This window comes from Glandiceps talaboti, chromosome 15 (assembly GCF_964340395.1).
Source record: "Glandiceps talaboti chromosome 15, keGlaTala1.1, whole genome shotgun sequence".
NCBI classification, from domain to species: Eukaryota; Metazoa; Hemichordata; class Enteropneusta; family Spengelidae; genus Glandiceps; species Glandiceps talaboti.
In genome coordinates, this window is record NC_135563.1 from 14391754 (window position 1) to 14408484 (window position 16731).

Below are 16731 nucleotides of genomic sequence, written 5' to 3' on the forward strand. Positions count from 1 at the left end.
ATGATGTTAGGAGATAAGTCACATGTACAGTGGGTTTCGCAGGAGTAAAACGGGAACAGTTGGGTAAGATATATTAAGGATAATGTTGTTGAGATGTTGACCTTGGTTTCGACAAAATCGGGAGTGTGTCCGTTTAGTTTTTAGGAGTTGATGTTTTGGTGTTCAGCTCAGCCAATGAGATCCAAACACGGGTATTATTTAACGCACTGCCGATTTCACACAAGTTCACTCCGGTGGTAATAGTAGTACTTTGGAATTAAATAAGCAAAATCTTCACAAATGTAAAACTTTCAACGTGGTGGCAGCGGTGGGATCAAGTCCTTTAAACCACTGATTCTGGGACTAGCGTCTTTTCCATGTCTGACAGTATTTAAACCATGTCTTTGAAATATCTCAACAAGGGAAGGGTGATGTTGAGAAAGGAAATTGAGGGAGGGCCACTTTTAGTACGTCGACGGAATCGTGGAGCGTCATATGTTACTCAACAGCCCAGGCCTGAATCCCCCCCCCGGGGGGCCCCGTGTAATTACTGGAAGCTCCCTAATAAACCCTGAATGACGTTGAATGTGCAGTCATTTGAAGTTGAGAAAAACTCACTATAGAGACGCGGTATTATCGTGAGTGTAATTACATCAACACTCCATTGATCGTTATCAACATGTTGTGTTAGCTACAGCCGTCAGATAGTTGACTTTCGGTGCGGTGTTCGTACGTCTGGTTCACATTACGGGGTGGTTACATGTGATATCTCATGATACTAGTATATCATCATCCTTATACAGGTTGCATGCTTTCCAAGCAACTGAAATGCTTTTTTTTTTTTTAAATGAATTGTAATGACTTAATTGTAATATCGTACACCCTGAACAGTATGTAACCACTTGTAGGTAGATATTTGTGCGGCTGTTGCACACGTCTGATTGGTACTTGAACAATTTTCACATCGTCGTAAAACACATATTTGTGCAGCTGTGCACGTCTAACTATTGGTATTTGAACAATTTTCACATAGTCGTAAACCACAGCCTCTTTTACGGCACCCTCCAAGACACACCGCCAAGCAGTGTCGCGGAAGAACAATAGCAGCTCTGGTTTGCGAGAATGAATTTTCAGTGAATACATTGGTTGTGTAAAATAACACTTTAGCCTTAAGCTGTAATACTGTACATATTTATCAATTTTATAGACCATGTAAACTCGTAATTCAAAAATATACAGTCTGCCATCTTTATGTAAAGAGTTTGTTTTTTCATTTGAGTTATAGCGTCGTAAACTATTGCTTTCAGAAGTGACTGTATATGTTTACTTCAACTGTCTTTTGGAGTTTGTAACAAAAGCATCAAAAGACAAAATTACTCTACAATTTCCTCGAAAACGCAGAAATAGCTTTCTTTTGTACTAAATTCCCAGTATCATGCATGAAAAAATTACATTGTTAAAGTTACAGATTAAGCATTTGTAAATAGGGTTTGATACAATGATATAGTCGAAGACACAGGCAAGGAAGAAATTATCTGTGTCTAAGAGTGGTGCTGTTAGTATAATAGTCTGTATGTGTAGCTCAAATTAAATCAAATAGAGACAAGAACATCAACATTATGTGTAAAGAATAAAACCAATTTCCATGTGTGTACCCGTCATTGTCTTTTAAGTTAATTTATTCCATGGATGTATTAGTAAACTCAGTAACAAAGTCCCGGTTTATGCTATGGAGAGATCGGTGGGACCTGTGTACTCGGTACTAGCTTAGGTACTACGTAGGAACAGGTGTGCTAGTCGGAAGAAATCACGTACATCTCCGGTACATCTCCGGCCTAAGTTGTATGTCATGTCTGTTTAGCTATGAAAAGTGTTACAATCTCATGAAATTATTTACTTTTTACGCATTTCGTACGGTTTCCTTCGGGCTAGCAGTAGACGTTAGACTCTTCTCAGACACAATAAACCGAAATAAAATAAAATAAAATAGAGTGAAATGAATGAAACTATTTTCCAAACACAAACTTGAAAATTGTTACCTGAAATTTTCGACTGCACACATCAGTCTTCAGGAACCCACTATATTGACTCACTATTCAGATCAAGTGACTTTACGGACACGCAAGCCTAATACAGAGGGTCTTGTCTATATCGCCCGATGTCTCCGTTCAATGATTGTTTAAATGCCCGGATTTAAATAACCTTCTTCACTTCCTACTGCCTCTTTCAGCGTCTAGGATTTTCACGTTGTCATTGTCAACAGAATGTACTGGTGATGTAATAATGGATGCGACGAGAGACTGTTGATGCGTTGCATTTTGGCCGTCTATACTCCAAGAAGTTTATCGTGATCTCTCTGTCTCTCCAATGTAAATATTCTTCACATGTATGGTCCTCTGTTAGAGCCTCCTTCTGGCGAGGTCGACCACGCCACATACGTTTTTCCTGCCAGTCTTGTCCTTTGAGGATATCGATAGTTGTCTCAGAGTTTGATGCAGGTATTTATTACGTATGAAGCAAAGATCCCTTTGAGTGCCTCAGAGGTGTCCTTGATATAGGCGAGGACCACTGATTTTTTCCTGGTGAAATCAATAAATCAAATTCCTTGCTTGGTTGTTCCCTTTACGGTTGGCTATAGTGTTGGCTCTTGAGACTGGCGAACCGTGACACTATCTCACACCCACTCAGGGTACCCGCACCTATGTAAATGTCTGGTTGATGTCAGTCTTTCTTCTTGTTGGTCTGTGTATCTTTTCGTCACTGTAGGCCCTATGTAGTATGAAACGTCCGAATCACACCTACTTTATATTGTACTGCATGGTTTCTTGGAACAATTTTAGTTGATCAATACAATGTAGTTGATTTTGTGATCTGTCTTTAGATCACTCGCGCACGCGTAGATGCTCCATACATATCGTCAAACATTCACGTGCAACAGCGCCACCCCACACACATTCATTCATTCATTCATTCATACATACATACATACATACATACATACATACATACATACATACATACATACATACAATGTACATACATACATACATACATACATACATACATACATACATACATACATACAATGTACATACATACATACATACATACATACATACATACATACATACATACATACATACATACATACATACAATGTACATACATACATACATACATACATACATACATACATACATACATACATACATATCATTTAGTTACTTTCTTGTAATTATGTTTTAGTGCTGTAGTTTCTTTTGTAGTCTATGTAGTGTTTCTTGCCGATTCGAAGACCAATAAATACTATTATTATTATTATACACATTATATACAGAGAATAGAGATGCTATTATTATTTTTACACTATGTCTCAGCGCATTGTACAACAAACTAACAACTAAAAGTGAAAAAAAAATAATACAACAGCTACGAAAAAAACAGAAAAAACTCACCAAGAAAATGTCTCACAAGAAAGGTTACAGGGTGATTAACAGGTTTACAATGTAAATATAGGCAACAACCTTTCTTTTGTTCTACATATGTTTACCCCTTGGTGTTTACCAGCAATGCAATACTGCTTCTGCTAACACATAGTAATATACCGGATCCTCCTCTTTCCTCGGGGGTGTAACTCCAAATCCGGGACTCGAAATCATTGCGCTGTTACACTTGAGGGTCTACAGTGACGTACCCATGTGTTTTAGAAGCTGCTTCAACGTGTATTACAGTCTGTAATGGCAGGATTTAGATATGCTAGGGTACGAGTCCCAGTGGTCAGTCAAAGTGATCAAATCATCCTATAGAAAGACGTCATTTTATGGAACAAAATCCATCGAGTGTCTTTCTCTGCATTTTAACTCGTAGAATGTACGTTAATTCATTGGAAAAGACAGCATTGTCTAACTCATCCGATCCTAATCACTCTATCCATTGACGACTTCAAATCCACCATGCATAGTGGTTCACAGAAGATTTATTGAGACAATGTACAAGTGTAACAACGAAGCTGACATTTCTATACATAAACAAGTGGTCTAATTGAATGGAAATCTGGTCTATATCTTACACACACATGAGAAACACTTCCACACAACAATAGAGTAAGAATAGTTTCTCGGGCCCAGTCGGTATTATTCGGGTTCATTCGGTCTTACTCGATGTAAAACAGCTATAATATGAAGATTCGTATAACTTAGCATAAAAGAGATGAGATATATTGTTTTAATCAAATCAAATCAAATCAAATCAAATCAAAGCCAAGTGATATTTCTGCGATGAGGTTTCATAATGTCAGAGCAAACTATTTTGTTCTTTCCACAAATGAAAATATAAATCAAAGCAGTGAAAGAAAATATTATGTTCTGGTTATCATAATATTGTTGCACTTTGTGTTCTTTGACCATTTTGTCAACGAGTAAATTTAATTAACCAGTACCAATGAATTAATTGATTCAGAATGGTACAGATATAAGTGTATGGAAGCTTTTGTATTGTGGTTAATTAATTAATTAATTGGTAATTTAATTGAGATAGAATAAAGTGAGTTTGAGACTATAGCTCAATGTTATTTGACGTCATCATCTTCTTGTAGATGTGGCTTTCACTATGATATAAAGAGTCATGCTATGAACACGAAATATCATAATATTGGATGTATTTTATGAAATGTGATTTTTTTATTAAAAAGATAATAAAATGATGATTCCAAATCTGATGACACATATCCTCCGGGGCATCACTGATAAAGTTTTGGAAAATGTAATGACATTAATGTCGACATATGTCACATTGTTGGGACGGAATTTGATTAAGATTAAGTAGGTGTGCTCCTTTTTTTTATTACAAACCATCGTAAATATCAAAGTGTCATATAAAGCATAGAATTGTGAAAGTAAACATATGACGAGTCGGTCTCGCTAACAATTTCGTTCCTGACTGACGAATAAACACACTTCTAATATTGACACACTCAATATGATATTATAGCTAGTGTCTAAGCTAGTGTCTATTAGATTGTATGTATGTATGTATGTATGTATGTATGTATGTATGTATGTATGTATGTATGTATGTTGTATGTATGTATGTATGTATGTATGTATGTTGTATGTATGTATGTATGTATGTATGTATGTATGTATGTATGTATGTATGTATGTATGTATGCTCCTTTTCGAGTCGCTGGTAACTCCTTCACACATTGGTACTTTCACGAGGAACCACTGCACATTGACCAACAGAATACTGGATGCAAGACGATGTATTTCGTAGCTCAACAAGTTTCAAGCCCAGAGATAAGAACGACGATATCTATATCATGAGACATGTATGTGATCTAAAGTAGGAAGGACCCCCCCCCCCCCATGGAGAGATCCAGCTCTAACAATAGATGATGCTCTAGCGCCATAAAATGTAATATATATAGCACAGAAACTGGGCGTTGTCACATTTACAAAACAGAGTCCAATTCATGTCGACATTAAACACTACGCCTAGAGTCATTTCAAGACTTCTGATTGAATTAAATCTCACACCCACTTTATGTACCTGTATATCTCTGACGTGGAACTTATCAATAATAATTTATTCTTTAGAGAAGTGTCTCATTAAGATATTAGACCACGATCATGGAGCAAAATCATTCTTTTTTCCTCTGCATTAAAATGACGTTTATCAATGTACCTGTATGTGTGTGTTTTGAAAGCCGGTTTGAAATGCCTTCAAAATATGGTTCAACTACATAGTACTTTACAGTAACCAGAAAGTTTTTGCTTCGTAAATCAAGAAAAGTGATTTTTTTTGTGTGAATCATCTATTCCTACAGAAAGATAATTACCATTTTCCCAGATTATTTTCGTTTTTTGTTTCTTAGTTGAAAAGTATACAACATGACTCATCGTCAATGTCACATTGATAGCATGATTTTTTGATATGACTATTTTGTTCAAGTAATGAAACGTGACATAAATGTGTGAAAGTGTTACGGATGACAGAATACAACTTTTTAATATTCGCTAAGTTTCGATGTTTTGCGAGGTCACCGTGAACTCTCAGCTGTCATGAATTAACACTTAGAACAAATGTTTGCATTTCGCGAATAGTATTCTTCCAAGATGACAACATTGAGTTATTAAAAGATCGTTGATGTCAAATAATGACTAATTACAGACAGTTGAAAGAACAATGACGTGATCACATTGTTTGGCTAGTTTTCATATTTGCCAATATCATTTGCATTGAATTAAGGCGACGGCAATACTTCCGTTTTAGTCATTTATGGTGCTGATTACTTTATCATCCAATCATTTGAGTATTGTATATTTTATGTTTATAAGAATTGAATGGAATAATAAAATTATGGATTCAGTCTTTGGAAGGGACGGTCCGAGGTCAGGAGCTTCGATCTGCTCCGTGGCCACTTCCGAATGATCCAGGTTAACCATGAACATTGTGTGTAGTCTGAGCTAATTCCCTAAAAGTCCAAGTCGATCCCGTGTACGGAAAGAGAGTGGAGAGAGAGAGTAACATGGAGGAGGGTTACCTTAACAGAAGAGGTTACCCCCCCTCAATTCGTTACATTGGTGGAAAAACCGGCCTTGGACTAGAAGGACCATTGTGAGACAAATTTAAACTTTATGAAGAATAATTGACAACCTTTGAGAAGAAAAAAAAAACAACGCCGCTGGGTGAGTGAGAAATCGATGACTCGATAACTTTTCGAAAGGAAACTTTAATGATTATGTTGCAATGGTTGGAATTCAACTCGAACTAGAACTTGTAAAATATTGCAGTGACGGACTAAGACATCTCAGAAGGAGGAATTGTGTTTCAAAACGTGGAATTGTGAATAAACAGACAGCGATAGAGACTTTGACAAACGTTGTAGCAGTGAAACCTTCAACGGGGACCGAACAACTGCCATGCGATTGGAGATATCACGTATCGGACGCTGATGCAGACCGAAGCAGTTTGCATATGAACTACGGTTTAAGACTTTTGAAGGACAAACAACTCATTAATCATACGGTAGTAGAGATTTGCTAAAGATTGACATTATTTTATTCCTCGAATTCATTTCTATTCATGATCAGCAATTTTTGTACTGTGTGTACAGAGAAATGTGTAAGAAATAATATTTGTATGCTCGATTTAGTTTGACGATGAACAATTCTTGAAATCTATTTTCTTATCAGAATCATTTTAGTGATGCTGTTTTACATCTCAACGGTCGCGTACAAGCAGAAAGAATATTATTGATTTATCTATGGAGAAAATATTTGTTTTAATAAGAATATTTATTGAAGTATGGTGTATTGGAAACTCCTCGAAGTTTTGTTGACTCTGAGTTGTAGTGAGCCGAAACGCGACAGATAAATGCGTTGCTCACAAGTTGAGTCTGATTTTGTGATGTATAGTTCCTACACAGTAAAGGAAGGAACTATGTTGATATAGTATTTTATTGAATCTGCAGTACAAGATAAATATTTGATTTTCAAAATTTGAGTTTAAAACAGAGATCCGACCGAAATGAGCTGTGTTATTGTCTATGCAAAAATTCCTTTCAAATACCGCAAGAATTTCTGAAATTCCTCAGATGCTAAAAACCCGTATGATAACTGCTAGTCCAACTTTTTTCAATCGTAAACGACGTAAAGTTGTTGTTTTTCACAAAAAAGAAAGGCATCATTTGTTTGATGAAATTATCATCTATTTCTCGATTTTTGAGTTGTCAATGAAGAGTACCTGTATGATAGATTTTACAAGTCAAGGATTTCATTTTTATCTGGGTAAAAGATAGGCACGGCTGTGTGAGTGATTGTATAGTCTGGCCAGACGTTGTATGGTAGAGGAGCTGTATGACTCTAAAGGTACTTCTTGAATAACCTCTCGCATTATCGTCAATGTTGAAAAAGATAATCGCTGCAATTCCAATCTTTGAAAGTAAACTGCCTGTCTCGAAATCAGACTGCTGTTCACGAAATGAGCAGACGTCCATACTATTCCAAGTTTAACTTCTTTAATTGTTTGTACTTTTCTCCTTTTCTATCGATTTACAAAATCATAAAAATGTTTCATTTATGAAAGGCAATTATTTTGAATATTTTAATGTGTGGCGGGGACGCCACACTTTGGGAAAAGGTGATAGTGTTACGGATGACAGAATACAACTTTTTAATATTCGCTAAGTTTCGATGTTTTGCGAGGTCACCGTGAACTCTCAGCTGTCATGAATTAACACTTAGAACAAATGTTTGCATTTCGCGAATAGTATTCTTCCAAGATGACAACATTGAGTTATTAAAAGATCGTTGATGTCAAATAATGACTAATTACAGACAGTTGAAAGAACAATGACGTGATCACATTGTTTGGCTAGTTTTCATATTTGCCAATATCATTTGCATTGAATTAAGGCGACGGCAATACTTCCGTTTTAGTCATTTATGGTGCTGATTACTTTATCATCCAATCATTTGAGTATTGTATATTTTATGTTTATAAGAATTGAATGGAATAATAAAATTATGGATTCAGTCTTTGGAAGGGACGGTCCGAGGTCAGGAGCTTCGATCTGCTCCGTGGCCACTTCCGAATGATCCAGGTTAACCATGAACATTGTGTGTAGTCTGAGCTAATTCCCTAAAAGTCCAAGTCGATCCCGTGTACGGAAAGAGAGTGGAGAGAGAGAGTAACATGGAGGAGGGTTACCTTAACAGAAGAGGTTACCCCCCCTCAATTCGTTACAAAAGCACTGCCATGGCTGGAAAATCGTAGTGACCAAGTTATATGACATGATCACTGAGGCTGGAAAATGAATACTTTTGTAAGATATTTTCTGAGATAGTAGTCATTATTGACATTTGTGTATATGGTGTACTATTGCCGTTACTGTTAAAGACAAAGTTACTGTATTGTATTGTCATGTGTGTTGCCGATTTTTCGCCCGAAACTCAACATATAATCTATACGCTGTAAGTTTATTTTTAGGACCAGACAGACTATTACGTTGCATTATATAAGCTTACACTCAAATGTTACGTTACAACATGACACACTTTCACAGACACAGACAAACTGATAAAAGAGTCGCGTGAACCACAGACAAGTACATGAATGTGCATGAACCTACATCAGAGGGGCCTGGTGTTGTTTTTGTACCAGTATTTGTCAGTTTGATAGTGATGAGAAGTAGACTTTTTTTTCCGTTCTGATCACAGGCGTTTCTATATAACTCCTGCAATGGTAGTATATGTATAAATATTGTTTTCTAATATAGAGTCAAAATCATTTAATTTGTATGTATACTTATAATGGGAATATTGATTAACGTTCAGTATATGCAATTGTCATGGGAAGGGTCATGTTTTACAAAATGGGACAAAGGGAGGGTCACATTTTACGAATGGAGAATGGGGGAGGGTCATGTTTTTCTTAACAGACCATGTGTGAATTCATCCAGCCCCCCTTGTAAATACTGAAGGCTCCCTAATACAATTTGTACTTATCTGTATACTTCAGCAATAAAGGAGTACTTCTGACATGAATGTTCCAAAAATCTCAGTAGTAAGGTCATTTTTGTATTCATTTACTGAAAATTCATGAAATTTGACTTTTTAATGCACACACATACCTTTACACAGCTTTGTACATCTCTTGCCTGCAGCATAGAATAGAATAGTATTCGACCCGCTCAGTGTGTGATTTCTGAAGATTACAGGAAGTCCAACACAAAATGAGAATAGAAGCTGACGACTGAAAAATGACTACTGGGGATCGATTGAAATGGTAAGGACACCCAGTCACTGAATGAATTGGCTATCCTACGGAGAGTGCTTCAGTTCGAATGTAATTTCCCTACAGCTTTGGTTAATGTCGCTTCTACCCGTTAATATCATAAAACACTGGCACAGTAGATTCTTGTTTTCACATTTCGGGTCATTACCAAGTCAGATTCAATCCCATCAAGTGACAGCTTCGATTAATGACTGATTAACTTAATACCACCAAATGCAGGCACAATCCATATGTCTGTTTCGCGCATGGGGACCGTAAAATTACACTCGATTGAAGATGCGATGACCGGCATCTGGCTCTGCTAATTAACAATTTCACACGGTGAATCCATTGTTAGTTAATTTGACTAGCGACTTTAGTGACTGTAATTGGGCATTTCAATTAAGCAATTACAATGTACAGATAATTGGCCTGTGGTTAGCAGACAGCGTAACGGAATCAATACTTCCAGGCAAACATAAGGATAACAGCTCGTATTAAGAGCAATGGGAGATAACGGCTTTTATATATAAAGCAACCGACAAACTGACAAATTGATTGTCATTCCGTATGAATTAAGACGATTGTAATGGTAGTTTTAACCTGTCCAAGCTGTATCTTAACCTCCTAAGGACGAGTTTTAAAAGCTTCCCCTAAATCCAAGAATGCAAATGGTATAATCTTTACCGGCTGAATTGAACACGAGGCTGAACAATTCATCAATGTTAGCTTTATGACCAAGGGCGTTTTTATCTCTAATCGATATTCCTTGTGTAGGTGTGTTTATTTCTATCTCTAGCTTGAAATATTCACCTCTTGATGGAGCAATATGATAAAACCTAAATACACTGTATACCTGAGCAACTTGAAGTTTCCTCCTAACCCAGTAAACATTCTGATGACAGCAAACAGCACTAGATTGGGTGTTTCACGAAGAAATCATGTTCAGACCAAAATGCATACCAATAACAGACATGTTTGTCTTGAAGAACTTCTCTTTAGGCACATAGAGGAACACCCCAACCAAACTTCATTCAGCCCATCTGTAAAATAGTTTGGGTTTACTAAAAGTTACAGTTTTTGTCAAATCTGCATATCAATGATGGAGTCGGAAATTCTCCATTTTATAATAGACACCCCTAGAAAGATCTGAACCAAATTTAAGACTCGCCTGGCAGGTAGATTGTGTGTTTTTAGACCTAATTTGCATATTAACAACAGAATCATAATGTTGAACATTTGTACATCTGGACATCACGGAACATCCAAAGCACATTTCAGACTAATCTACTCAGTAGTTTCTGAGTTTGGGTTTTTGACCAAAAATAAGTTTTTAAACCCAAATTTGCATATGAAGATTTACGTCATCTTGTCTTAAATAATCATATACGTATCCTTAGAAACAGTAGTTTATCTTTTTTGAACTAACATAATCTTTTTTAAACCTGTAGGTTTTGGACACAAAATCACTTTTTATGTCTAATCTAATATGCATATCACTGATCCGATCATTTTGTCTTGAGCACTCCACAAGTAGGCACGTAAAGTAATATCCTTGCTGAATATAAAGGTAATTCGTCTAACGGCTTGTTCTAACAATTCATATACATATTATACACATAGTTTGGGAGACACAGACTTTACAATTACTATAAAAATCGCCGGTAAATATGGAAATCGTTTGATTTGTATGAATATATTGTCAAAAGATGGAAAACACAATAGACAGGCCACGGCCACTTCGAATATTATAAGCAACAAAAATACTCGCACAGTGAGAGTATAGGGGGGAGAAAATAAAGTGCGCCACCATTGTTCAGTTAAGGTAATTGTCATCTGTTTTGAGCATATTTGGAAATAAAGGGCAGTCAGTCAGTGGACGATACTATTTGTTTTGACAGATATCTCATAACCTTTTGTACCTTATTTTAAAATTGCTCGCTATGTTTTTGAAAATTTCGTAAATCATAAGGAATGTTATTAGTTTCGTACGAAAAGTATTTTCTGTGACATGCAGGCGTAAAAACACTATAGATAGACCAAAGGAATTTGGAGTATATTGTAAAAAAAAGTAACGGTATTCAGAATATTAACTGTGGTTACACTATGATGAGGCAAGTACGTCGCCATTGTTCAGCTGTTATTGACACGTTTATTTTGAGCATACCATGGTCTAGTAGTTGAAGTTTAAAAGGTATTCAGCCAGTTAACGACACTGTGAGCTTTCAAGATATTAGACCTCCATTTATTGAAAGTGGCACAAGCTGAGCTGAACTACAAATTCTAACTTGGGTTGTTTACAAACAACAGTTAGGCTACGTTATACACAATATCTCGATGAAACTATACCAATATATCATATGTATTACATGTATATTATGATGCGCATATATAAAAAGCGCCATCTGGCGTTGAACTATGTAAAAGCACAGCTTAGGGCATATTGGAGTTAGTATATGTACATGTATATATGTCTTCGAATCGTTCATATTATGCCTGAATCCGGGTCTCGACAATCCTTTCGAATTCAAACAAACCACAGAGTCAACAAGGATAAGATCTGTCTGTGAGCAAACCAAACGACTGTGCAAATAGAAGATTTTCCTTTTACAAATTCGTACCTGTATATAATATTTTCCTTCACGTAGACATAATGAATCAACGTTTCCAACCATCATGTTACACCTGTGATCTTGTTTTGCTTGAATATTCCACACATTTTTTTTTCTGCAACGACTTGTTCACGTTGACATGAATTCAGAACCCATGTCAAGTAAATTCGGACAGATCTAAAAATCGGAAAAAAATGTGATGTGTAGTCTTCTATGCTGATCCGATAACGAGCTATAAGCTTATACGTTTGCTTCAAACAGATGACTGCGAAGGACTCGGGAGATCAGATTCACTGCCTCAAGAAATATGAAATTCTTCGTTCGTTGGACGCCAGTAGAATATCGCCAAATCTCATGGACGACATTGTAAACTGCTGTAGAGTCGACTTTGTGTTGCGGGTAGTCTGTATGTGACGTACTGGCTTTGAGGAGTCATTCAATAAGTCCCTTTGACAAACTGACGAATGACAAGTTCAACTCTGGATCCGATCCCACGCACAGATTTCAGTAGCAGTTCTACCACTTCTAATTTTGGCGAATAACTGCTCGAAGACGAATATTAGATAAACGATCCTGAAATTCTTTATGGTATCGACTTAATTTCTTCTGGATGAGAGCTACACTCATAGACATCAAAGCAAGACCCGTCATTGAATAAAAGATCCAGTACACAAAGTAACCAGCCGTGCGTTTTTCAGCCGCCGGTAAGATATCACCAAAGCCCATAGTCGATATTGTTACCACGGTAAAGTACACAGCGTCTGCATATGACCATTCATGCCAGAAGGTGTCAATTATGGAACCAATCAGTATGAAAAACATCATCATTACCATGACAACCATTGCTGGAACTTTGTAGCCGTCTACATAAACAGGTTCAAGTTCCTCCTCATCAACTTGAACTTCCTGGTCACGTGACTTTAGAACACCTTCTTTCCATTTAGTCTTTGTGGAACTACCGGTAGTATCACGGAGGTACTCTCCTTTGAACTTGGTGCGGAATTGCTCATTTCGAAATGATGATTTGACGTCACTGTTGGCTTTAAAAGAGATAACAGCTGGAGTTTTTGCCGATACTCGGTTGCTCGACGCACGTGAACACAACTTTATATACAGTGCGTTCACCAACCAGGCCAAACCAGTACCGATATGTGCCAGAAAGACTAACATCATAGGTATACCAAATATAGCATAGATTATACAGGCCACTTTACCAGTTTTACTTTTAGGTGTTATATGTCCATAACCTGCAATAAAAAACCCCAAGATTTATATCACATCAATCATTATTTGATTTCGTTTCAGATAAGTGGAATGGCCATTCTACGTCGAATGTACATACAAATGTACATACTAGTTAAAATATATAGTACAACAATTAACCAAGAGTCAATATAATTCTGACTTAGAAAACCGGATTATTTCAGAAGTTCATTGTGAACGTTGGACACACTGGTGACAACCGTTATGGGGAAAGTAATAGTAGTAGTAAAATGACAACTCTCTATATACTAGGAAACTTGATTTGACTTGATGTTATACATTAGCCCCCCCTCCCACCCCTCCCCGCTTAAAAGAAGAGGTCATCAGAGTAGACTTGGGAACGATAGCGAAATTTCAAAAAAATAAAATGTCAGTTATGATAGCGGAATGGTGTAGTAACAATCGTGGTTCAAGTCTACAGTACAGTACAGTACAGTACAGTACAGTACAGTACAGTACAGTACAGTACAGTACAGTACAGTACAGTACAGTACAGAACAGAACAGCACAGTACAGCACAGTACAGCACAGTACAGTACAGTACAGTACAGTACAGTACAGTACATTACAGTACAGTACAGTACAGTACAGCACAGTACAGTACAGTACAGTACAGTAACAGTATAGTGCAATGCAATGCAATAGTAGTATATAACATCAAAATACACTAGAATGTATGAAGACACGTACACATATTACAGTAATGAGAATGTAAGACAGTGCTCGGTAGTTTACATCTAGTAAACTAGGGAAACATGTACCTGCTTCAGAATCTACTCTCACACTGAGAATGATATATGTAAGGTTATAAATAAGGTTTGTAGTTCCTTTTGTGAGACCGTTGTCGTGGTAACAGTAGTATTTTTTTGGTTAAATTTATGTGATGGCTAATGTGAAGCCAAGAAAATAATAAATAAACATTTCAAAGTACTTGAGGGCTTTTGTGGTCATGCAACGTTAATTAGTACATTATATTACGTTGTATGTTCTAGAACCGATGACAGTTCTGGCTTTGGGTTGTTATCCCGAGGGTTTTATGTGGGAAAACACATACACATGGCCTTTACGTGTGACATGGTGTATTAAAACTGCTAGAAATTGCAATGATCGACTCTCGTGTAGATGAAGATAAACTCCTCTTAGGTAACAACTTATGTGTTACTAGTCGAACTCGGAATTCTACTTTAATCAAACACACTGTATACTTGAAGGCAGCCAGTGGAAATCAAACAGTCAACTACGATGGTTTTGTTCAAGTTCAAGTTTCTACTGTATGGAGAGGTAGTCGAATCTAAAAGAATCAGCGCATAACAAAAAGAATTTCCTCCACACCACTCATATGCATTTTTCAAGAAAAAAAGAGCAAAACCAAATATGTTTAAATTCAGACATAACACGATTAAATTAAGACTTTTAGGCGAGATCGAGTGGCAAATTATGCATTTGTTGGTTTACTTCTACAAAACGGAAGCTAATCATAAAAAGCAAATATCGAGGAAAAACTGTGAAGAATTTACCCACCTATAGTCGTGACCACAGTGATACAGAAAACCAATGTACTCATAAATGTCCAATTTTGTTGCACACGTGCCGACCGTCCGATCGTATCGTCGATGATAAGCCGAGTAAAATTTGAAATCCGTGTAATTGCCATGCCTGTCCAGTTGCCATCCTGTTGCGAATTATTACTATTTTTCAACTCTGCCAACAAATCCAATTGTAATTGAGTGATATTTAACCTCGTCTGTTTATCGTTGTCGATTCCACCTTCGATGTATTGAAAGATGAAGACTCCGCACACCAGGTACATGATCTGTATTGTATAGAGACCAAATTTAGCATTTGGACACTGTTCACAACTCATCGCTATGTAGTACAATGCTGTCTGAGAAAACCTAGAAATACACGACTGAGATAAATTCCCGTCTCTTCCCTTGCTTCCATGGTGTTCATCTGGCGTCATTGTAATGTTAGTACTTATCTTCGCCGGCAATCGTTTTTAAAATGCGTCAATACAGTCGCAAAGGCACCTGTAAGTCATCAAAGCTATGGCGTACACAGTAAAGGGAGACAAATGCTGAATAAGCGTTAAGCGACAATATAGTTCAATTAAACTGTGCTTTAGTTCCACACATTGTAAATAACAAAGGAATAAAATGATCGCCCGTGTCGCATGGCGTCATCCAAGTTAATTAAGAAGATGCAACTTGTTACATTCTATAAATTAGTAGGTATCATAGGCCTCAATAACCAATGATGCGGTACATTGTTTCTCATTAAACATTAATCTATATTTGCAAGACTTTGTCAACACAGACGACAACCTTGAAAGTGAGATGGATTTTATAGTAAATAGAACGTAATGGAAATGCATATCGAATTAACTCATTTCATCGTACAAATACGGAAACGTTTTTTTTTCTTCTCAAAACAAGTATTTTTGTTTAGTTTACGATACATGGGTAGGCTTATACAACGCACGTTTTTTAATGCAGTGCGCTTTCAAATGATAAATGACTCTTTAGATAAACGCGGTGATGTACATTCTTGTATACTGTCAGCTATATAATACTCAATTAGTAACGGCAATAACGGCAAGGTAATTGATTCTAGAAGATGCTATGTCTCGCATTTAAATCAGTACATCATGAACTTATTGCAAATGTTCGATTTCGAGAAGTTATCGTTACATTGAACTCAAAAAGGATAACCATCAGGAATGATCCTTTCGATAGTCCTTTACTTCATGTACTTCCCACTAGGCGTTCTCATTATTTCTCACCAGGTAAAAATCAATCCTCGTTCTTTGCCTACAGTCTATAGCTCTACGTAGGCCTATCACTTGATATTGTCTGTAGAATTACTATGTCCTCTTATACTATACTATTTATATAAATAACTATTCTAAGGCAAATAAAATAAAGACTGCGATGAATGTTTATCAAGTTTAATTTATTCTGGTAAATGTGTTTATTAAATAACTATTGGCTGTCCACTTTAATTGTATTTGATTCAATTGTGTAATTTTACAGTTCACTTACGTGCTTCTCGACATATTGGAAAAGTGTCACTTTTAGTTGTACTTTCGGAGTTCTTTGTT

General features: G+C 36.6%; 2 protein-coding genes across 2 annotated transcripts in view; both read right to left on the reverse strand.

Annotated features, from left to right (window-relative positions):
* Nucleotides 1-16731, reverse strand: part of LOC144446975 (deoxynucleoside triphosphate triphosphohydrolase SAMHD1-like) — a 367634-nt gene that overhangs the window by 90363 nt on the left and 260540 nt on the right. The window lies entirely within an intron of this gene.
* LOC144446248 (potassium channel subfamily K member 18-like) lies at nucleotides 12894-15594 on the reverse strand. The gene is made up of 2 exons (XM_078136000.1): nucleotides 15153-15594; nucleotides 12894-13615 (listed from the first exon to the last, which is right to left on the reverse strand). The coding sequence occupies exons 1-2, from the start codon at nucleotides 15592-15594 to the stop codon at nucleotides 12894-12896; spliced, it is 1164 nt and encodes a 387-aa protein (XP_077992126.1).